At 42.3% G+C, this 22,524-nt stretch overlaps 1 protein-coding gene across 1 annotated transcript in view; it reads left to right on the forward strand.

Annotated features, from left to right (window-relative positions):
• Nucleotides 1-22,186, forward strand: part of LOC114002475 (protein unc-13 homolog B) — a gene marked incomplete at its 5' end in the record, with an annotated part of 71,670 nt that extends 49,484 nt beyond the window's left edge. Inside the window, 8 exons of the mRNA XM_039386922.1 lie at nucleotides 161-284; nucleotides 7,085-7,141; nucleotides 11,655-11,735; nucleotides 12,080-12,227; nucleotides 15,194-15,250; nucleotides 17,709-17,801; nucleotides 18,862-19,021; nucleotides 20,201-22,186. Coding sequence (XP_039242856.1) covers nucleotides 161-284; nucleotides 7,085-7,141; nucleotides 11,655-11,735; nucleotides 12,080-12,227; nucleotides 15,194-15,250; nucleotides 17,709-17,801; nucleotides 18,862-19,021; nucleotides 20,201-20,486 — 1,006 coding nt within the window. The remainder of the gene's footprint in view (nucleotides 1-160; nucleotides 285-7,084; nucleotides 7,142-11,654; nucleotides 11,736-12,079; nucleotides 12,228-15,193; nucleotides 15,251-17,708; nucleotides 17,802-18,861; nucleotides 19,022-20,200) is intronic.
• Between the last annotated feature and the right edge of the window lie 338 nt (nucleotides 22,187-22,524).

Consider the following 22,524-nt stretch of genomic DNA (forward strand, 5'->3'; position numbering starts at 1 on the left):
GAACTCCAAGGTTGAGCAAAGGCTATACTTTGTGAAAAAGGGAGACCCTTAAAGCAATCGTTATAACTTTGGATAAGGCACTGGTTCTTTCATATACATCTCCTCTGTCATTTCATATTGCACTCTTTGAACTTACTCAGTTCCTGCTCTCTCCCTGCAGCCTGACTCTGTTTGCAACAGTGTGTGAAAAGACAGTGTTGAAGCGGGTGCTGAAGGAGCTCTGGAGGGTGGTAATGAATACCATGGAGAAGCTGATTGTGCTGCCTCCTCTTACAGACCATACGGTAAAGCATTTTCTTCTCCCTGACTCATACCAGAAAGTGTTGCCATTGCCTGTGTAACTCATCTCCCTGACCTAATGAGTCATCTCTCCAGGTAAATTTGGCTGCTTGAGGTTGGAAAAACATGTCTGTAACCTAGTAAAGAAAGAGAGCAGCTCTCTTTATGGTAGGGTTGCAAGATACAGAGCAAGCTCTAGAAAAAAAACCCAATTAAAATTCCGCGATCCATAAGGAGTTTCTATCCAGTGTGTGAACTCTCGTTGATTAGGGATTTGCAATCCTCTAAGGAGAGCTGTGCGTGTCTGTGCTGTGCGATCAGTGTTGTGTTCGCAGCATTAGGTCAACACCTGTAAGCACTTTTGCCTAATCATCTATTAGTCGAGTGTCCCTCTGTACAGATGTGGTTAATTCGAGCTTGATTATTAATGAAGGCATCCCCTGTTTTGCTCCCCAGAAGACTTTAACATCAGTATGGCAGGATATCTCTATCTGTGATGTTGGGGAGTTGGAAGTTTGTCCAGATAGTTTTCCTTCCAAGGAAGTCTTTTGCGTAATTGTTCAGCTCTGCAGACTTGCTGGATGAATATGTGTCATGAATGTAGTGGTGCTTTTAACCATAGAAGATTAACTCTTCCCCAATTTTGAGAAACCACAGAAACCATCAGTCACAGATGCCTGGCTGCTCTGGGGGATGACACTCAGTTGGAGGCCTTGTGAAGTTTGGGCTATAACCTCATTATTTACAAATGATCCAGAACTTCTTTTCATCTCTCTGTTAGAGTAAACTTCCAGTCTGTGGCTAATTTATGCAGATTTATGGTTTTTTCCCAGTGGTGGGAAGAACAATAATGGTTTTTACTATTCAGCAGTCGCCTCATGTATTTTGAGTGGACTTCTTGGGTTGCAGTGTCTCAGGAAGTGATGCAAACCTGCCTCTTGCACTAGGTGTATCTTGGTCTGAGAGGGAAGGCCTTTGTCTCTGGCCTTGATGACAGCTTTAAAACTGTTGAGATGCAATGCACTGCCATACCTACGACCATAAAATTAGCCTAAGGTGTAATTTGCTAAAGACTGCTTTCTCTGAGCTCATATTCAGAGTAATCATTTCTGATTGCCTTTTTAATTTATAAGGAAGAAAAAGAAAATTAATTTAGGAGGATGAAATTTCTTTCTCTTGGTTGAATCGCTTTTAATAAGGAGTCTTTGGGGACAGGTGCTAAAATCATCGTGTAAGAGCAGCATTAACATGACCCATTTGGAATAGAATCAGTGAGATCAAGGGCCTCAGACAGAACTAGGGAGGAGCTGCTTGAGCTTTATACTTGCTAGTTTTGGATTTCAAAGGCAGAGTAGGAGAGTGATTCAGTGCTTGTATCATGAAGGAGGCAATAACTGCTATCAGCCAATTCTTCCAACCTGCGGGATGTTGCTGTAAGCCATTTAGACTGCTCTTCACAAACAGTTTCTTGTTGCCATCACTTCAGTTTCAAATTGAGAGGCAAATTGAAGCGTATCCTCAGTTGTCTGAGGTTATGCAAAATGCTCATCACTGGATGGTAGCAAGGAGGCTGAACTAGTCCATACTGGAAAAGAGTTGCAGTTTCAGAAGGAGAGTTGTGAACAATGCAGTGATTCAAATGGCCTTGTCTGTAGTCCTTGAGCAGGGAACCTGTGGTGAGGCTAGATGAGCTACAAGGACAAAGAGCTTCTTCCACTGTTCTCTGAGTTGTAGCAATTTATTCTGTCACCACCAGATTTTCATTATTCCCAACAGTGAAGGCTGGAGGGCAAGGCAAGGCAAAACTCAGGGTTGTCAGCATGGGCAGAAGCAGTAGTTTCTCTTTGCTATTCTACTTCTCTGCCAAGCACCTCTTATCTAATTTTGCTTTCTTTTTTTTTTTTTTTTTAAAGCACATCAGACACAAATAGCCTCAGGCACTGCAACACACTTTCCTCCCAGCCCTCAGCAAAAGAAAGCCACAGTGGTGCCTCTCCAGGTTTGAAGGACCACTGATGGGGATTTCCCTCCTTAAACTCCTCTACAGCTCTTAAGAAGTAGGGGATATTAATGGCAGAAAAGAATCTCTTTTATGGAATATTTTCTCTTCTTTCTGTAAGATTGCTGGAGGTGCAGAAGTGGTTTTGATGGTGATCATGGCAAGCATCAGGTGGAAGTTCCCATCACACTGCAGTTTGTCTCACCTGTCACTTGCATGACCTTGGCACTGCACAGTGCTTAAATGCCATTTTCCAGACTGATTGTTCCACTTAAATTAGCTCCTGGAAAATTTTGTGCAGGGATGAGGCCCAAAGGGGAAAGTGTCAGCTACTGCTTGTGAAGGATCCAGTGGGGACAGGGCAATTTTACAGCCTTCCACTCTAATGAACCTGAGCTGTGGGTCCTTCATGACTTTCAGATGCTCGAGCCTCTCTGAGCATTGGCCACCTCACAAGCATTGGCTTGTGAGATTAGTAACAACATGATCTCCAGTAACTCACCAAGTAATTCACACCTCCCTAATTTCAAGATTAGCTTTTAATTAAACACCTTCCGTCTTGGTTGAGTGGATATCTACTTTGGGAGTCTTTGTTTCAGGGTTCAGTGCACAACACTTGGGGATATTAACAGGTTAGTTACATATTTCTTTCTTACTGCTTGAATGAATGGATGAAACTATACCATGCAATCAGTGACTAGTGAGGTCAGCGAAGAGTTGCTTAGTTTACAGCCAGATGATTCCTCTGGAGCCTCTCCTTTATTTATTTCATACAGTACACTGCAGCCATTCACAAGAGGCTCCATTTATGTTTGTTCCTGCTCTGCTTTTTTCTACTTGTCAGACTTCTCCTCACTAAATGAGAACATGGTCCAGGATAAGAACTAAATTTCCTTTAAGCTGAGGACATGTGACTTCCAGACAGTCTGTTCTTTGGGCTCATCTGCCTGAGCCACTTCAGAGCTGTTTTGTGGTGGAAGAGAGTGTGGCTTTAAGAGGTTTTCCGAAACCTTTCTTAACCTGTGTTAGTTTAAATGAATCCTCTCTCTTGTGCTAGCTAGGAGCAGAAGAGTTTAAGGCTGCCTCTGTGATGAGGAGAAAAAGCTTTTGTAGCCTTGAATAAAATTATGGTCTGTGAACTGCACATGTGTCTAGATCTCTGTACTGACAGGTAATTATTTTCCCCTTTTCATCCCCACTTTTAAACCTATTTTGTCAGTGATTAATACACCACAGTGGCAAAAAAAAAAAAGTCTTTTAATGTATGCAAATGAACATTGCCAGTTACGATAGAGTTTTTTAAATGAACTTAAAATGCTGTTAAAAAATTATTAGATCTCATTGTTGTTGAATGTAGGAATTGAAAAAATTACGGGAAAGGAATGTACAATAGCAGATGAAACTTCCTTTCACTGGTATATCTCAGAAAAATAAGCCTCACTAATAATATGTTTTACAAAAAAGGATTGGAATCCAAAAGACTTGCAGTAGGCTTTTGTTTCCCAACTTTGTCAACTGAGCAGTAGGACAGTTAAGCTTTGGGGGTTTGAGCTGCTTGGAATATAAATCAGTGCAGTTCTGTTGGCTTCTAACAATTAGACTTGAGTCAGCTGATGATCCTTCTCTAAATGCTTTCACTGAGGGAGAAAAAAGCATCAGACCATTAACAAGGAATTTAAAATCTCTGTGTTGTGGACTATAGGTGTGTTTCTGTTACTGTAAAGTTTAGGAAAATACAGCTAGTATTGTGGGAAGAGCCAAAAAAATCAGCACGAAGGCCTGTCCCCTTTCCAGCTGTGTTTGCCACAGAGCTAGGCATGATTCATAATAAGGACTTAATTTTTCCTCATTTCTCTCCTTGTCTTTTTAATCAATTCCACTGTAGGCAGCTTTTCTCAAAACTACCTGATAGTTTAAGTTTATTTGTTTTAATTCCCTGGAATAAGTGCTGTGATGCTGTCCGTAGACCTTTGTGGTATGTTTTTCATTAATAAATAACTTTTTTGAGCAGTATGGCACCTTGTTTACAAGAATGCCATTTGGCAGGGGAAGGAGCTGTCCAGATTTTCATTAGATGTTACCAGCATTGGTGACAAACGCGGCGTAACGGTAAAATAACTTCTCCTTGCAGACGCATTGACAGAGATTGTCACTGATTGATGAGGATTTTCTTAGCATGCAAGAAATGAGCAGTTATCTGAGCAGCTTTGTTCCATGAAGCGTATCCAGTCACTGAGTATTGCTCAGTGTTACTGGCCTGCCCTCCTTAGAAGCCTGCAGCAGTGAGACTACGTGCCAAGGCTGGTTAATGTTGTTGTTCGAGTGTATCTAAAAAGAAGTATCCAGTGAACGTTGAAAATACTGAATTAAGAAATGTTGATGTTAGTGTGTTTTGAGACTACTCAGTTTTTCGGACTTCAGAATATAAAAATGTTGATTTTTTTTTTCCCCTGCTTGGTTAATAGGCTTGAAAACCTTAAATTTTAAGACCCATAAGTCAAAAAAACCCCTATGTGGCCAATTGTTCAGAACAGCAGGCACATCTGCTGGCTGAAACCCTGTACTCTGGTGAGTTATTTGGCATGGCCCACAGTGGAATCTGTTGTTCCTGGTGTGCAGTCATGTTCAACCTTGCTTGCTGGAAATACAGAGAAAATACTGCTCTTTTAGATTATAGAGCAGTAGTCTTAAACACTATCCAAGGGATACTGACAGCAAGTCAAGCTCCCAGTTTCAGTTCAGAAGCTTTCCTTTATGGAAAGTGTTGTCCTTGCCTGCACTTTCTCCTCCACCCCTGCCAAAAGTTGTGAATTTAATCAAGAGCTTCTGTTTAGCTACAAAATCAATAACGTTCATTCTGTGACGATTTTTAGTCAACAAACATAAAAGGCTGAGGAACAGTGAGGGTTAGGTGATGGTTACAAGCAGAGCAAATCAAGAGGTGATCTGTAATTTCAGGCCACAGAGTCTTTCAGCTTGAAGAAATTTCCAAAGCCAGAGAAATTAGAGGTTGTGATTAAGTGGGAGAGGGAAAGACTGTCGAGATGAGAAAGGGTAGTAAAGGAGAGGGAAGGAGGGCTGTGGAAAGGAGAATGGGGTTTACTGGAGACCTTTAGCTAGTGGAACCAACAGTCCTGAGACAGGATGTCCTGTCCCTGGAAACATTCAAGGCCAGATTAGGTGGGACTCTGACCAACCTGATCTAGTTGAAACACATTTTATGTGTTAATATTTATTTTCCAAGTGCCTAAGTGACCAATTGGTACATAGGTATCATGTAGCAAGCATGATTTTAAACCAGAAGAGGGTAGATTTAGATTAGGTAGTAGATGCCCCATCCCTGAAAGTGTTCAAGGTCAGGTTGAACAGGGCTCGGAGCAGCCTGGTCTGGTTGAAGATGTTCCTGCTCATTGTAGAGAAATAGGACTAGATGACCTTTGAAAGTCCCTCCCAACCCAAGCCATTCTTTGATTCATCTCCCAAGTGTTTTTCTGAGCAAAAGACCCTACTGCGAAGTGCATTCTTGGAAGTGTCCATCCCTGGAATCTTACTTCAGGCATTCAGTTGGGACATCCACGGGCACTTCTCAACTGATACCTGCAGTGACAGGTACTTTAACACCAGTCCCTAGTGACCAAGTACAAGTGAGGACAGCAGGGGTCATCTTTGGGAGGGCATTGCTCCTGACATACTGAAGGTTTTCCTGAGAAGGATAATTGAGGGGAGGTTTAATTAGGGAAACCTGTAGCTTTGTCCTGGTCCTAAAGCCCAAATCTGACTAGCCTGAGAGAGCTGGAGTGCAAATTCATAGAGAGTTACAGTAAGCTGGGGTTTCATACCAAGTGGGATAATAGACAACGGTGACTTTTCTAAAGAAAAAGACAAAATTAAATGAATGAAAAGGATGAGTGAAGTGGAAGAAAATAAATTATAGCACACTCCATTAAGTATCTTTGGGAGATGATACTGGAGAATTGTCTTGGTTGCTTTTGGCTTTCTCATTAAATTTTGGGCTTCACTCCCCAGGCAAAGGGAATATTACACAACAGAGAAATGGTGTGTAGGAAAAAAAAGGAAAAATATCTTAGTTGCAACCATTGCTGGAAAAGTATATAAAAATACATTATATGGAAGTGTAAGTGACTTGAAGCGAGATTTCCTGCCATTGGGATTTATCTTCCCTTTGTGTTTCTCCATTGGTTATACAGCTTCAGTAAGGCACAGTAGGGGAAGAAGAGCCACTGGCCAAGCTCTTGACATTTAAAGCTGATACTGCAGTATTCGCTGGACTTTGGCAATCTCTCACTTGTAAACAGCTCAGGTGCAGTTTTGTTTGTGATCTGAGGTGTGCTTTACCCTCACCCTGATGATTGGGCTCTACCTCTACAGTGAGATTTTCATCAGTTTTGTGATCTTTTGCTTTGGCCAATCTTATGCTGTTTTCATGTGTATTTAGATGTGAAATCTGAAGGAGCACATGGATACGATTCCAGTGCACTGCCTCCACCCTGAGCCTGTGCAATCCGTTTGAAGCCACATACTGTATAAATGTGTGGCTGCTGTAAACAAGAGAACCAGTTAGCAAAATATTGTGCTCTGAAATAGGTCCTGATGTGGTATCCATAGAAATGCCAGTTTTTGCACTACATAATAAACAGGCAAGGAGTCCAGTTGTTGTGTCTGGCCTTGGGAAGGTTATGTAAAGTTTTAGCTGTGAACTGGCTTGACTTGCTTGGAAAAATATGCAAAGCTTGTTTATAACCTTTTTTTCCCCCTCCTTTCTTTTCTAACTTCTCGCCATCATAGGGCACACAGTTGATTTTCAGTGCTGCTAAGGAACTGGGACACTTGTCAAAGCTGAAGGTATTGTCCTGCATGGCTTCTGTTATTATCCCTGTGTGTAAGCATGGAGGTGTAGTAGTGCATAGCATGTCTTGTGCTTCCAGTGGTTTGTCACTGAATGGAGTTGTAGAGAAATGCTTTTAAATGCATTGTGTGCTTTTAAATGCATTCTACTAACATTAGTATAGTGTTTAACAGTTAATTTTATTGTGAGTTTAATCATCAAAGTAGTTTTTCTCTTCTGTAGATACAGTGGTAAGTTTTGGACATCAATTTAAAATGAAAAAAAGTAGATTTCTCAATTATCTGTCCAGTTCCTCTGTATCCTCATATGTAAAAGGGAGTCCCTAATGAGGTATTGGTTGGAAAGACGATTGTGCTAGCTGTGGATGAATTATATGGACTGTTACAAAAATAACTGTTATGGAAGAGAGCCTGTGTCTGTAAATTCCTTCTGCGTGGGCTCTCTTTACAGGCAAGCTGGCATTTAGCATGAAGGCTATGTTGATGTGTTTTGACAGTGCATGACATGACAGTGCATGACATGAGCATTATGAAGTGCACGCCACCTCATCATAAGCAAATCAAGCACTAATTCGCTGATCACGACAGGAATGGTATGAGAATAGTGACGCCTTCCAGCATTCATATTGCACTATGCTGTGGTTGGACTTGTGCTACAAGACACATATTGTGCAAGAGGAGGTCTAAATCTGAAGCGTCACAGTACACAAACTGTTCTGAAAGGGAGCTGAACGTGAACTCTCTCTTGGAGCATGATCAGGGAAATCTTCCCAGACCAAAGGACATTCTCCTAAGTGATTAGGAATAATTTAAAAATCTATTTGTCCCTTTCTATAATGTTTTTTTTGTCTTGCACACTTAATACAGCTGTTTTCATACACCTATCTATTTCCCTTGCCCAGCAGACACATTTTACATACACGCTTATGAGCCAGGCCAGTACGCAACTCATTTAAGGTGGTGCTTATTAGCAATCCCAGTAAGTGATCTGGACATGCAGGTGTGTCATTACATGTGCACACTTTTCTCCAGCTGCATTTTGAGGCCTTTACATATCAGTTAACAGTCACATAACATAAACCTTGAAGTGTGGCTCTCCGGGGGAATAGCTGTCACTTGTGCTGAGTGATGTCCTCATGCACTCCCACGGTCAGGCTGTCCTCCCTGGTGATGTGGCTCCTAAGGATTGCATTTCCTTCACTGCTTCCTGCGCTTGCAATGCTGTGTGTCACTTCCGTGGGAAAAATGGGTAGGAAGGAGTTTTGTAGCCAACCTGGGAGAATGGGAGCTGAACCACAGCATCCAAATATGACTCCTGTTTCCTGTGAGTATCCCCTTCCCCCTTCAAAAACATCAGCAAGAACGCAGCATTTGCGGAAGAGAAACCATCCCTGCCTTCTACATGCCCTCCTGCTGTCTGAGGGGCAGAGCTCCAGATTTGCTCTGTTCCTTCTCCCACGTCACAAGGACGGTCTGTGAGTTCCTGTGGCTTGCTTGCATTCTTGAGCATGGCCACTGACATTCAGTGTTGTCTTTTACTTGTTCCATACGTTCTGGAAGCGGAATTTCCAAACATATGCAGGGTGCCTTTTGCCAGGAATGAGTTGGAAGCTTTGCTGGTTTCTGTTTGCACTGGTCACATGAAGGCCATCCCTCAGCAGCAACCTGTCTTCAGTTCAGTTACAGTAAAGCTTAACTTTGTTAACTCTGGGGTGCACTTTTAGAAATGCACATAATCATGCAAATCAGGCAAGCCCTGGGGTGTGTTCAAACCTTTATTTGCATATCCACATATAGAACTGCAGCAGCAGGTACCCAGGATTTTATATGTGGCAAGAGAGTCATGCTCAAGTGGGAAAGCACTGTACCACCTGATTTTTGGAAACCTTTATGTGAACCAACATTGTGTCCAAAAACTTCCAGAAGAACAGGAGTGTTACGAGAGTGTAGATTCTTTGGGTCTTTGGGAGCATCGTGGATATTACAATTTTTTATCCTTTTGTTTTTGCAGGCACATACAAGCTAACAGGGAAGGCATGAGTAAATGGTTCTTCAGAGCCACTCTGCTCTGCATTTTGCAGTTCCACTAAAATCCTGGGAAAATTATGGGATGGATTTTAAGCTTTATTGGTCTTAAATAGAACAGGAAGAACAGAGCCCTAGTGAATCAGATAACTCAGCTGAAAACTGAGGCTGACAGACCTGACAAGCACAGGCTCTCATCCCAATGACAAATCAATTTCACAGTGTATTTTAAAATGCTCAGAAAGCCAACCATAAACCTGGAACCTAGGTGCCACATAGCTGCCTCACACTTTTTATCAAACTCTTTCTGCTTGGTTTGCTTAATAGGCAGCAGCTGGAGCAGGGAGCAGCGACCTCCCCTTCCTTTTGTTGCCCTCAGGCTAAAAAGCCAGGCTCTGACCACAGAGTTTCTCCTGAGAGTACCTGTGCAGAATACAAGGATGAGTTTGACAAGTTTGTTGGGTTGTTCTGGTTTTTTACTTCTTCTGCTTGAAGCCGCTTTATTATTTGACGTAAATATTTGTGTCTTGCTCCTGGTTGGCAATCTGGGAAGTGCAAGGTAGCACTCTGCACAGTCCTTTATAGGAACAGTGTGGGATTTGCAGAGGGCAGGTATGCAGGGAAATGACAGTCGTGGGCTCCTCTGTGAGTAGGTGCAAGCATTGCCAGTCCAGTCACTGGGTTATTTTTATATAATGTGTTGAAGTAAATGACACTGGGAAAGTCAAAGAAAGCAGTGATGTGGGAAAGTCAAAGAAAGCAGTGATGTGTTGCTGTGCATTGACAGCATGGGCACCAGGGGAATGACCGCTCAGAACAGGGCTGAATGAGCTTTTCAGGTGTTTAAGAGAAAAATGTTGAGAAAGAGAAACCACCTGGTTTCTGTCACAGTCTGGGCAATCTGGCAGGCAGGCCTAGAAAGTCATTTTAACAGATGTGAAAGTCACTCTGCCTTGGAAACACAGCTACCCTGACTAAATTGGCCTCTCCTACAAATGTGGCTTTGGGCTCTGTCTGATTTTGCACTTTATCTGACTGTCAGAGAAAGAAAAGAATGCTCTACCCTCTGTCTACTGAAGTGTGAAGCCACATCATCTTCAACTGAATTACTCCCAGCTCATGAAGAAGAGGGAGGAGAGGTATTTGCTCTGCTCAGGACAGCTTGTCACAACAGAAGATACTCTGCAGCCTACAGAGTACTCTACCACTGCACATGGGTCCCTAGACCAGGAGCATCCTGTGTGGGGGAAAGAGGCAAGTGGAGGGATGTCTCCACTACTCAAGGAAGCACAGTGTGAACTTGTCTGAGGTACTGACAACTTGAGAGGCATCTTCTGTGCAGTTTAATGCAGCACTGTGTGAAGCTGCCAGCTAGATGTCTGTGAGAAGCGTGGCAAATGCCTCGTGCTGCGCCTGAACTGCGGTGATCCCTGTCTCCATCAGGCAGGAGATGGATTGCAGTGGATAATGAATAGGAACAGCACCAGGCAGCATGAAGGATCACCAAGCTGCAAGATAGCCAGCAGGTGTGTCTGTGTGAAACGTGCACGTGGTGCCACACACTAGGCATGCTTTACTGAAAGGCAATTTAGCAGATGTGTATCCTGGGAAGTGTCTCTTATTGGAGGCTATGACATGCTTAAAGTAGCATAAATAGCCTTTGCCTGATTTGCCTGCATCTTCTTCACGAATGCTTTAGCATCCAAGCTGCAGTCAGCTGGCCTGACCCTCCAGTTAGAATTTGAGTTTGTGCAAAGCTCTGCTTCCTAAAATATGCTGTCTTCTCCTGAGACCTAGACTAAGCATCAGAGAGAAAGAGCTTAGTGAAATACCAAAGGATGGCACATCCTTGTTGTCAGCCAGGAGTCCTAAAAGGGGTGTGCTCCCACTGCAGGAAAGGGAATTCTTTCTCAAGTGATTTCTGGCTGTTTGCTATTAGAGATGGTGGGTCTTAATGGGAACAATGTGTTCTTTTAGCAAACATATTTTCTGGAACATGGTTTTTGTTTTTCTTCCTTCACATCGATGACATGATGAATTAGTGACCTCTGTAGTTGGAAGAACTAAAAAATCCAGAAACAGCATATAACAACTTTGACTTATAGTTACCAGAATTCCTTGATTTAGGTGGTGTTTTGAAAGTTTTGTTGTAGCTGCTCTAGAATGACAGTGGTAGCAGACAGACTTTTGTTTGGGTTTTCTAGAGAGACAAACTGTGATTTTAAATTGTCACTTATCTCTGTCCACTTCCTTTCCTTATTTATGTCTTCTGTGCCTGCAAAAAAAAGAGAGAAAATGAGTTTATTTTCAAGTTAAGCTGTAATAAAGGACTCTGAGAGATTCCATTAACTGTTCCTTAAACAGCTGAATTTATGCTGTCACCACATAACTACAGCGTGAATCCAGAAAAAGGGATGATAGTGGATACTCCTTTTCCTTTAGCTTCTGATAGCATGCCTGTGTCAAATATAATGGTTGTTTGCAGGATCATATGGTGAGAGAAGAAACTAGGAGTCTCACTCCAAAGCAGTGTGCTGTTCTGGACCTGGCACTGGATACAATCAAAGTAAGTGATTCCATTTCTGCCTCTGTCATTCCCTTACTCCATCCCCAAATCCTATTTGAGAGAACAGTACATGTCCCAGTTCAGGAAATGGCAGGAGTTTGTGTAAACCTGAATAGGCTCAGGTAACTGGCATGCTGGGATTCAGCATACTCATAGTGCTTTGGAAGAGGAAAGGCATGTGCTCAACAGTTGATATCAGTTGTTCTAAGAGCTGGATTTCCAGTACAGAAGCTGTTTTGTGAATTTTTCCAGCTGTTTCCTATCTGCACATGCAATAGCACATACATGTTGGATGCTGATTGCAGTTCTTGCTCAGTATTTTTCCTGTTTCTTTTTACTCTTAGCAATATTTCCATGCTGGTGGGAATGGCCTGAAGAAAACCTTCTTGGAGAAGAGTCCAGACCTGCAATCACTTCGATATGCCCTCTCTCTCTACACTCAGACCACAGACACTCTCATCAAAACCTTTGTCCAGAGTCAGACAGCTCAGGGTAAGACTCTTTTGTGTTGTTGGCAGAGTTGAATGGAGCTCTCCAGTCTGTTCATAATTTCTCTGTCTTGTACTGCCAGTTTGTAGAGTGCTTTTGGCAGTAACGTTTCTGTAAACGTGACAGTTCAGTTTAAAACTGGAAAGGAGGAAAAGGGGGTTATTTCCCACTCCATGACTACATTTTGAGAGAGCAGAAATGTGTGGAACATAAGGCTTGGGGTGTTTGTGGTCTTTTTTCTCTGCAATCCTTATCAGTCACGTTTCATGAATTAATGTGGGTGGGTGACTTAAGTGAAATTTGAAGTTACTGTACTGAGACTTACACAGTGGTGTGGGGGACCATTTCAGCGAGACACCACTGCAGAAACTAGTCAGTGCCTGTGCCACAGGCCAGCTGCCAGCACAGCCCGTGCAGGCTTGACTAAGGCTGATTGACACCAACGTGATGAGTCATGGAGCTACAGGATATGTGGGAGCTAGATGTTTACAGATCACCACAATATATTAATAAGCTGCTGGGATGGGTCACCACAGTTTTTGGTGGCTCTCTGGGAAGCCTTATGGCTTAGTGGTACTGTTTCATTGAATTTGGAGGGGTAAACAGTTAGTTGTCTCTATCTTTCATTGCTGTCATGTGAGCATCTCCAGATTGTTTTACAGAATAATTTGGTCTCTAGTCAAGGACCTTCACCAGCTGACTATGAGTCTCATAATCTCAGTAAGAGGGGACAGATGCTACTAGAGGTTAGGTCAAACCCAAAACTAATGCTTTTAAGCTCTCAGGCTGTTTAAATACAAGCCTTGTCATTAGGCTGCTTCATCTCAGCAGCAAAGTAGAACTCCATGGGGGTGTCCTCCGGCCATCTTTTTGCACTGGATCCTTCTCCTTTAATCCTTCCAAGAGCTGGCAACCACACAGATGGTACTAACTCTGCCAGCATACCATCACACCGAGCCCCAAAATCAAGGGGAAAGCACTCCTTAGTCGAGAGACTTTTCCCATTTGTGCAAATGAGTCTGCTTGATACTGGCATTCTCTGAGTAGAAAGTACAGAGATTTCGTAAGCAAAGCAAGGTTTGTTTCTAAAGTGAAAGGTTGAGTGTAGTTGTGGGGGGCTGAATCATCAGAAGACAAGACTCAGGGGGGACCTGAAACTTACCTGAAAGGAGGTTGTAGTGAGGTGGGAGTTGGTTGTGATATGTCTCAAATGAAAGGATAAGAGGAAATGGTCTTAAATTGTCCCAGGGGAGGTTCAGATTAGATATTAGAATTTATTTTTTTCATTGAAAGGGTGGTTAGACATTGGAGCAAGGTGCCCAGGGAGCTAGCAGAATCTCTGGGAAGTGTTCAAGAGGTGTGGATGTGGCACCTGGGGACATGGTTTAAGGGTGATTATGGTGGTGCTGGGTTTACAGTTGGACTAGATGATCTTGAAGGTCTCTTCCAACCGTGACGATTCTGTAATTCTGTGATCCCTACCTTTAGAAGCATGGTCTACTCTTGCTTAGGTTGAAACATACTGCATTAAAACATTGAAATTAACTAAAAGTCAGTACCTGCCTCTGAGAGAATGGTCCTGTAGCTGTGTCCCAGCAGAGCAACGATGACATCCAGTGGCCAGACAGGTCAAAGACTTCTACATCCACCAGGGACTCCAGGAACTTGGCTGTTGTCATCAGTTACTCAAAATACTTTTTAACAGGGAACTTGAGTGCACACTTGAGTGCTTTCAGTTTTTGCTGCCCTATGCAAATGTTTCACGTTACATATCCAAACCACGAATGGAAGCTATTTTTTTATGTGGATACTGTTACATAGCCATGATGACCCAAGATACAAGGAAGTGTGGGGCAATGCAATGTCATTCTCCAGTCCATGCTACAGTCAGGAGTGTTTAAAATTAGAGGAAGAAATTGCTCCATTGAAGTCACAAAGTGACAAATTCAAAGATGATATGAGAAAGCAGGTTTATGCAATGCATGATTTGACTGTAGAATTTCACTGGGGGCAAATATTTAGCAGAGACACAAAGATAATAGAACATAATCTCTAAGCAGCAGGAACATAGAAGGTTGCCACAGAAGTGTGTGCCTGGGTATTTATTTATGTATTTTTTAAGAAGCTTAGAAAGAATGAAGCTCTAGCTTTAGGACATAAGATGCACATGTTACGAGGTCATCAATTATATCTCATAGCTGACTGAGTGACTTATCTGAGCCACTTTGTAGAACAAGTACTAGGCATGGTAGGCCACTGAGCTGGTCCAAATCAGCATCTTGTATATTAGTGGGCTTGAGAGTTTTGGACCCTGTTTGGGGAATAAAAGATTTGAGCTCCTCCACCTAATATCTATGATGGAATATCTCTGAGAAAGGCATGACTCTCTCCTGGGATTTGGGCTAAAGAAGAATATTACTTGCTTACACTTCTACTTACAGCTGGTAGGTGGGTTTGGAGATCTGCACACACGTTGAAGGGGCAGAAAGGACAGCACCTCTATTTACAGCTGTGACTCATGTTTCCCTTTGCACAAGTCGTGTCCCACAAGCCCATGGGAGGACATGGCTTCATGCAGAATTATTTAAATGCTGCTTGCTTCTCTTACTTCACTGTTCAATGGTTGCTTCTTCCAGTTTGTGAGGTACCTACCGCTCTCATTTCCTTACTGAGCAGGCTTCGATAGCACTAGGCTGTTAAATATTTGCTCTGCAGATCTGGATCAGGGCTTGCAGTTTTGTTACGCCAGCACAAATTCTGTTCCTGTTTTAACCCAGACAATCCCTTAATCATGGACAGCCTTGCTCTCCAAAGCCTGGACTGGGGCAGAAGACCTAGGAGGATATTTTGTCTGTTATTAAGAGCTAGAATATTTGTCTTGTGTTTAAGTGACACTGCTGATTGTATTGTAATTCATACTCTTCTCTCTTTATCCTGCTTTCTTCTTGCCTTTTGAATTCATGTCTCAGTGCATGATGGGAAAGGTATAAGGTTTACCGCTAATGAGGACGTTCTTCCTGATAAGGGTATGTTCAAGATTAATGTTGTTACCATAACAACATTACCCAACTGCCTTGCTTTTGAAGTCATCTTGCCCATGCTCAGAAACCTTTTCCAGAGTCCTGTTTCCTGTAGTTCCCTGTAGAAGTGAACTTTCACTGAATGCTTGCATCCCACAGAAGAGCCACAGGTTGTGCGGTTTAGAAGTCTGTACCTTGCCTGAGAGCCTGTCCCCAAGCTTGAGATTTATTAATGGGATATGAACCTTGTCTTGAAAATGGACTGTTTTTTGGGAGATGCTGCAGACGTGTTCCCCTACCCTTTACCACGGGCTGTGTATTTCAAGTCTTGGACTTGCATGTGTATGGTTTGCTGAGAAGAGCTACTGTAATACATGGAAATGTCTGATTTGCACTCAAGGTTATGCCAAGCTTGAACCACCTGGCTTGAAGGGGGGTAGCTAAAGGTCTGGGTGCTCAGGAGACCCCTAAAAAAATTAAGTCTTGTAATGTTTCATCTCTCAATTTATTTTTTGCTGTCCAAAGTCTTTTTATTATCTTAGGTGAAATACATCTGTAACCTATTGCACGAGCTCAGTTCTGCAGTTTCACCTTTCAGTATTGCAATACCAATGAGATTTTCATGTTAAGAATTAAATCTGCAAACGTGTATGCACACAGTTGTACGTGTTCAGCTGGCATTTTTCAAAGTGGATTTTTTTTTTGGTAATTTCAGTTAGTAGAACAAGGGTTTTGTATGAAAAGGAAAGAACGAAGGTAGGAATAAAACAATAATCTAAATTTTGTCATCCTCAAAGGTAATGGTGAAATTCCACTGTCATTCTTCTGAAGCATCAGTGTCTCCTTTATAACCTATTAATTACACTAAAGATCAATAAAATTAAGACCTGAGTGTCTGTTGGCTGATGTTTCTGTGGATTAGGCAGTTACATACTGTTGGTAATCCTGTCTGTTCCTGTGGAAAACACCAACATCTGTAAGTGACAGACCCACACCATCAGATGAATCAGGTCAATAATTATGCCTGCCAATTTTAAAGCTCTGTGCTTATATACAAAAAAGTGACACTGCCCTTCTAAGTGGGGAGGAAACAGTACATTCAAGATCATGTTTTTTACAGCCTAAAGATTGTTTATTGTACGCAGGTCAAGCATTAGAATCTACCCTAAGATAATAATTTGAGGTTCTCTTTTGGTTGCTCAGATACTTTTACTTTTATATTAATATGACTTTCACTGCCTACAGTTCTGTGGCATGTAATTCTCTTCAGAGAATTGCACAGATTACCTCTCAACCTCTTGGATTTTAAATGAGTGGTTTTGCTGCCTGCAGACCATTCTTGTGTAAGTTGATTTGTTAGATCTAATCAAAATGTTTGATTCCTTATCTAGAATTTCAAACAGACCAGTTTTTCACTTAGTAATGTGTCTTAGCCTCAAAACTGCTCATAGGTACTCAATTAGGCTGTAGGTATCTCAATTACAACAGCATTGGTAATTGTCAACCTGAGGTCAGGCAGTTATCAAAGCAAAAGTAAAATCAATCTCACTATCTTATCAAAGACTTCATTTTCATTTGCTAAACAGTCTTATTGTGTAATTACATGACATCTTGATTTTACTACCCAGGAAAATGTCATTTCCACATATTCCATGATAATCATGATTTAAAGTTAAAAAGATGAAAAAATCATAATACATGAATGGTAAGGTTCATGAGATCTTGTCTCTGTAACAACATGCTGTCTTTTCCTCTCTGAAGCTACATCTTGTTTTGTCCCTGACTAATTGATAAAGGGAAACAAGTATGCAAATTGTGAGTACTTCTCTCTCATCATTTTTGATGCACAACAGAGAAGGGGTTCTCATTATCCTCCAAAAGGAAGCAGATAGGCAGTCAGGATGACAACTTTTAACTGATGTACAGCATGGAAAAAGGTTCTTGGAGGGTGAGACTGCACTATAGCTCTGTGCAAATCACTAGCATCTATGTATTTTTTTCCCCTAAACTTCCTCTCTCGTGTGATGTCCTCTCCTCCTCCTTTCTTTTTGTTGCTGGGTTTTTTGTCCTCCCTTCTTCCCTGGGCAGACAGGAATGCCGATGCCCACCACTGGAATGCCTGCATGTACACACAATACCTTGGCAGGAACCTCTGAAAAATCCTTGCTCTCTGTGAAGGTCCATTGTTGAGCATCAGGTCTTTTAAATTCTTTTGAAATTCTTACTGTTATTCTCAATAGGATGTGATCTTCACGGTGGAGTGCAAGAAATGTTAGCGTTCATGCGTGTTGGGCATGCGAGCCTGATGATATCTTGCATTAACGTGACATTATTGGTGTTGACTGAAAAGCTGGCTATGGAAGGTGCACTGTGAAAACACCATGTTGTCTTGCTGAGGCCAAGACTGGTGCCAATAAACAGTAATCCATGTGTGCATGGGGGGGTGTCCATTTTCTTCCAACAGGCTCCGGTGTGGATGATCCTGTGGGTGAAGTGTCCATACAGATTGACCTGTACACGCACCCAGGGACTGGTGAACACAAGGTCACGGTGAAAGGTATGGCAAATCATGTGTTACTGCTCAGGCTCTGTGACTGCATCGAGGCAAATCTCCAGCTGGCAGCCATGATAGTGTTAGCTCATGGGATCTGAGTCCACAATTGTTTTCTCTGTTTCACATCAGGAACATGTAGAGAAACAGCAAATGAGCTTGTCCAGCCAGTGACATGGCAATGTACAGCCCTGTTGTTTATTGGCAACGATATAAGCAGTAAACAAAAATCAGATGATGGCTCTCACCAGGCGCCACAGTTTAGTCTGTGCTGCAGAGAACAGGGCAGCGTGACAGGGCGATGTTACGAAACTGTTCAGTGTATAGCCAGAGATCACGGAACCAGTAAGAGTTCAGAGGCTCCTCTCCCCCATCCTGAAGGCCACGTTGGTCCCTGAAGAGCCACTCTGAAAATAGCCAAAGTAGTGATTCATCCCAGGCTTCCTCTTCCTCCTTCGTCTCCTTTTCTTGAATACAACATACTTAAATAATTTCCTCTAAAGATTTACATGAAGATTTCTTCAGGCCTCTCTTTTGGCTAAATCTACACTGCAGTGCAAAAGCTGATTTTCAGAGCTATTTCCTCTGCTTCAGTCTGTTCCCTGCAGTGACCTGAGAGAGAAAGAGAATTAAAAATCTAATAATTGTGGATTCTGGAACCACTCACAGCTCATGTTGTTTGTTTGTCTTACCTGCAGTCTCATTTTCCTTTTCAACAGCGACCTTAATATTGGCCTCCAAAATCCTCCTTTTTTTTTTCTTATCCCACCCATAAGGTAGATGTAAGTACTGAACTGTCAAGGCAACCTGCCCAGAGCTGCAGGGATGCCTGTTTTCTTGGGCTAATTTTTTGACAATGCATATAGCAGAAGCTGTATGTCCCAAACATTAAATTCCCTTCACAGACTTTAAATTAGATCAAAAAAGCATATACATCTTTGTAGTACAAAATATATACACTGCCCATGCGTGTTGTGACATTGCCCCCTGAAGCAAGAAATTGAAAGCAGGGTGGGGCGGAAAGGTGTCCTGAGCAATGGGAACAGATGATAACTCTCTTTTCCAGTTGTGGCAGCCAATGACCTGAAGTGGCAGACGTCTGGCATGTTCCGTCCATTTGTTGAAATCACCATGATTGGGCCCCATCAGAGTGACAAGAAGAGGAAGTTCACAACCAAGTCAAAGAGCAACAACTGGGCTCCAAAATACAATGAAACCTTTCACTTGTAAGTGTGAAAAATAGCCTAGGGATCTGGTGTGGCAAGTGCAGATGCAGAGGGCAGATAGGGGTTTTCAGTGTCCACAAACAACCTGCTCAGGGCCCAGAAGAGTGTGTGAACCAGTAGCTTGGCCCTGTGCCTGGTTCCTTGGCAGGAAACACTAGATCATGGGAATTTTTGCTGCAGGTGGGATGCTGAGGTCTGTTCTGTACCAGGAGAGTCCTTTAGCTACCTTCTGAAATGCACTGTGTGTCCTATGAACGTATTTTACTCTGTCATTTTAATGAACTTTGTATCTTTTATTGGTAGAGTTGAGGCTAAAAGTTCACTACATGTTTTTCGTTCTCTTAACCTCAATGTACGTTTTTATCCCTACTTGACCTGTGGGACATGCTTTCTGAACTTGTTTCCAAGGATACAGCCCTCGGAACTGCTGGTTGCACTGCTAAAATTGCAGTGTTTCTCAATGTCGAGTATTGATCTCTTCTTATTTGGCTTTCTTTCATTATTACAAAGACATATTCCTTCTTTGAAGGCTCAACAAAGGGAGCTGCAGGCTAGTGCTCACTCAGCTGTACATGTAAAAATGAGTGGAGCAGAGCTGACCAGCAAAAGACTGTGAATCTCTGGGGAAGAGAGAATGTTCATATAATTTTTCTATTCTGTGGGAAAAGTCAGGCTTCCTCTAAGTGAAGAGATTTTGTTCCTTTTATTCGTTTAATTTTAGCAACATCAGAAGGGTTGGGGATTTATTTTTATTAGCTTTTGCTTTAATGGAAGGTTTTGAATCTTTAACAAAGACCTCATCTAATTAAAATAGTAATTCTGAAATGAAGCAACCCTTAAGAGAAGCAGAAATGTTTAAAGTCTTCTGACTTGAAAATCTATTAGCATGGCTTTAATGTTCCATGCTCCTCTCATTTCACAGTTTAATACACACACACACACACACACCCCAACTTGATAAGGTTGTTGGTTTGTTTTTTTTTTTAAGTAACCAGGTTGTCTTATCTGCTATAAATCAGCAAAAATGCCCACATGCTATAAGTTTTACTTCTCCCTCCCTGACCAGGGTTTTCTGAAGAAATGAGTTTCTGTGGCTTATCAGAGCACTCTAGTCAGCTGCTGACACCTTTATTCTGCAGAGGAATTTATACACTTTAGAAATTTGTGTGTGTTTTTCAGCATCCTGGGGAATGAAGATGGCCCCGATGCCTATGAGCTCCAAGTCTGTGTGAAGGATTACTGCTTCGCTCGGGAGGACCGGGTACTGGGGATAGCAGTGATGCAGCTCAGAGACATAGCAGACAAAGGAAGCTGTGCTTGCTGGTGCCCCCTTGGGCGCAGGATTCACATGGATGAGACTGGACTTACAATCTTGAGGATTCTCTCTCAGAGAACCAATGATGAAGTTGCCAGAGAATTTGTAAAGTTGAAATCTGAATCCCGCTCCACAGAGGAAGGCACCTGAGCTGAGCTGTGTAATATTCCCTTTTCTCTTCTGCCTTGTGCCAATATGTGCAAGTGTTCAACAATTCTCTTTTATTAATTGCAAAAGGTTTTTTTCCATGTTGTCTTTGTCAGCTCCGATAGCGCACGTGTGCTGTATAGGAAACAAATCCATCAATCTGATGTGAATTATTTATTTTTTAGTAGCTGGGTAAGACACCATAGAGAATGAGACAATCTCTTATTTAAGATGCAAATTCTGCTTTGTGTATATAAATTATTTTATATTGGAGGCTGGAGTTGCTGGGTTTTGTTGATATGCAGCACTGTGATTTTATCCTCTGAAGTTGGCAGGCATTAAAAAGGTTCTACATAATCACACTACGATGCAAACACACAACTGTGTGGAAATTGGGAGGAGATGATTTGGGGGCTTGACAAAGCACAGTTATCTCTCATTGAATTCATGTACTGTGGAGTTGCCTGGGGATCTTCTGTCACAGGTTATGCCAACATGGTATGCAGACACCTCAACATCTGCTTAAAAAGGAAGTGGCAGATCGCTCTGGAGATGCACACCGGATGAATGTATGTCCACGGGTGTGCTGCTCTGAGCATGGGAGACAAGTGCAGAGGGGCCTAAGATCTCATAGCCAAAAGCTGCGAAGGCAACACACCAGGAGCAGGCTGCAGCTGCCCTGCCATTGTAATTAGACAGTGTGTCTCGGAGAATATAAATCCCCACGTGCTGCCGGGAATCTCGCGCCGCCGTGGGGGTGCTGTAAAGCTGCTCAGCTCCGCAAGGCACGCTCCGGCTACCGTGACCAACGCGGTAAGGAAGGGATCAGCGTTAGAGTCGTAGAGTTAGAGCCGTGACAAATTACATGGCTGCTATGTACTTTTTTTCCACTTCGATATTCTTTTGTTAGTTTTTGACAGAGGATTGGATAATTTCATACTTGCAGGCTTTCTGTAGCATTTTGTTACCCTGGAGTAGCTAAGACCATTCCTCACTATGAACCCAGAAACGATGGCTTGCCTGGGAGAGAGGAAGAAGCCTCCCCTCTGCAAGCCCTCAGTCTGGAGTGCTGGTCAAGGGGCAGCACGTTTGTTTGGTTCTGATCTTGAAGATGCTGTGATTGATCCACGCCGATTGTTATTAATCTTACGATACCATTGATGATACCATTGAAATATTTTTGCACTGTCTTAAAGAAGCATCCTGCTTTTGTTTTCTTGCAAAACAAAACACTGTCCTGAGCGAAGTAATTGCAGGGAGGTCAGAATTTCTGACTGAATATTCGTAAGCAGGAAGGTCTGGAGTGGTGATTGCACCTGAGGTATGTTTGTTGGAGGGTTTTTATTGGGGATATTTTTGCTTTTCCAGCTGCCCTTGTGCTCTGGAAAGTGCATCTGGAACAAGCCAGTCCTTGCCCATAAAGTACTGTAATACTGTCAATAAATTCAAGGACTGCAATTGAATGACTTTTTTTTTTCTTTCTATTTTCTCTGATACTTGTACAGCTGTATGATGTGACTCCTGTATTTCATAGGCCTGCTGGTAGAGTTCTGAGACAGCACATCTGCTTTGTTCTTGTCCATGGTGTGTTATACTAATGCTCTTCAAAACTCCACGCTATTTGTCATGATTTTGAATCATTGTACGTGCCATTGTTATGAGAACTGTTAGTATGGTCTTTAATAAACTCTTTTAGCAGCATTTGGAGTCATCTGTGGAAATATAACTGTAACTGGGTTTGCTAAACCATGTACAGAAGAATCACAACAGCATCTTTGTAAATCTGGTTTAGCACATAGATTTTTTTGGTGCTGTAGATACCCAGCAAATTCCCCCCTCCTCCATGGTGCCTCTATCTAGGACATCTTTCCCCGAAGTCCGTGACTTCTGATAACACACTAAGACATCACAGAAAAGCATAGAGAATAGCTTAGTTCCTTTTTTTTTCTCCTGTATGGCCTTTAAGTCACATTCCTTTGTACTAGCATAGTCTCATAAAGGTGCTGAGTGGAAAGACTCAGACAGGCAGTCGGATATTTTA

Source organism: Pipra filicauda, unplaced genomic scaffold (genome assembly GCF_003945595.2).
Source record: "Pipra filicauda isolate LSUMZ 115617 unplaced genomic scaffold, ASM394559v2 scaffold513_size392548_pilon, whole genome shotgun sequence".
Classification (NCBI taxonomy): domain Eukaryota; kingdom Metazoa; phylum Chordata; class Aves; order Passeriformes; family Pipridae; genus Pipra; species Pipra filicauda.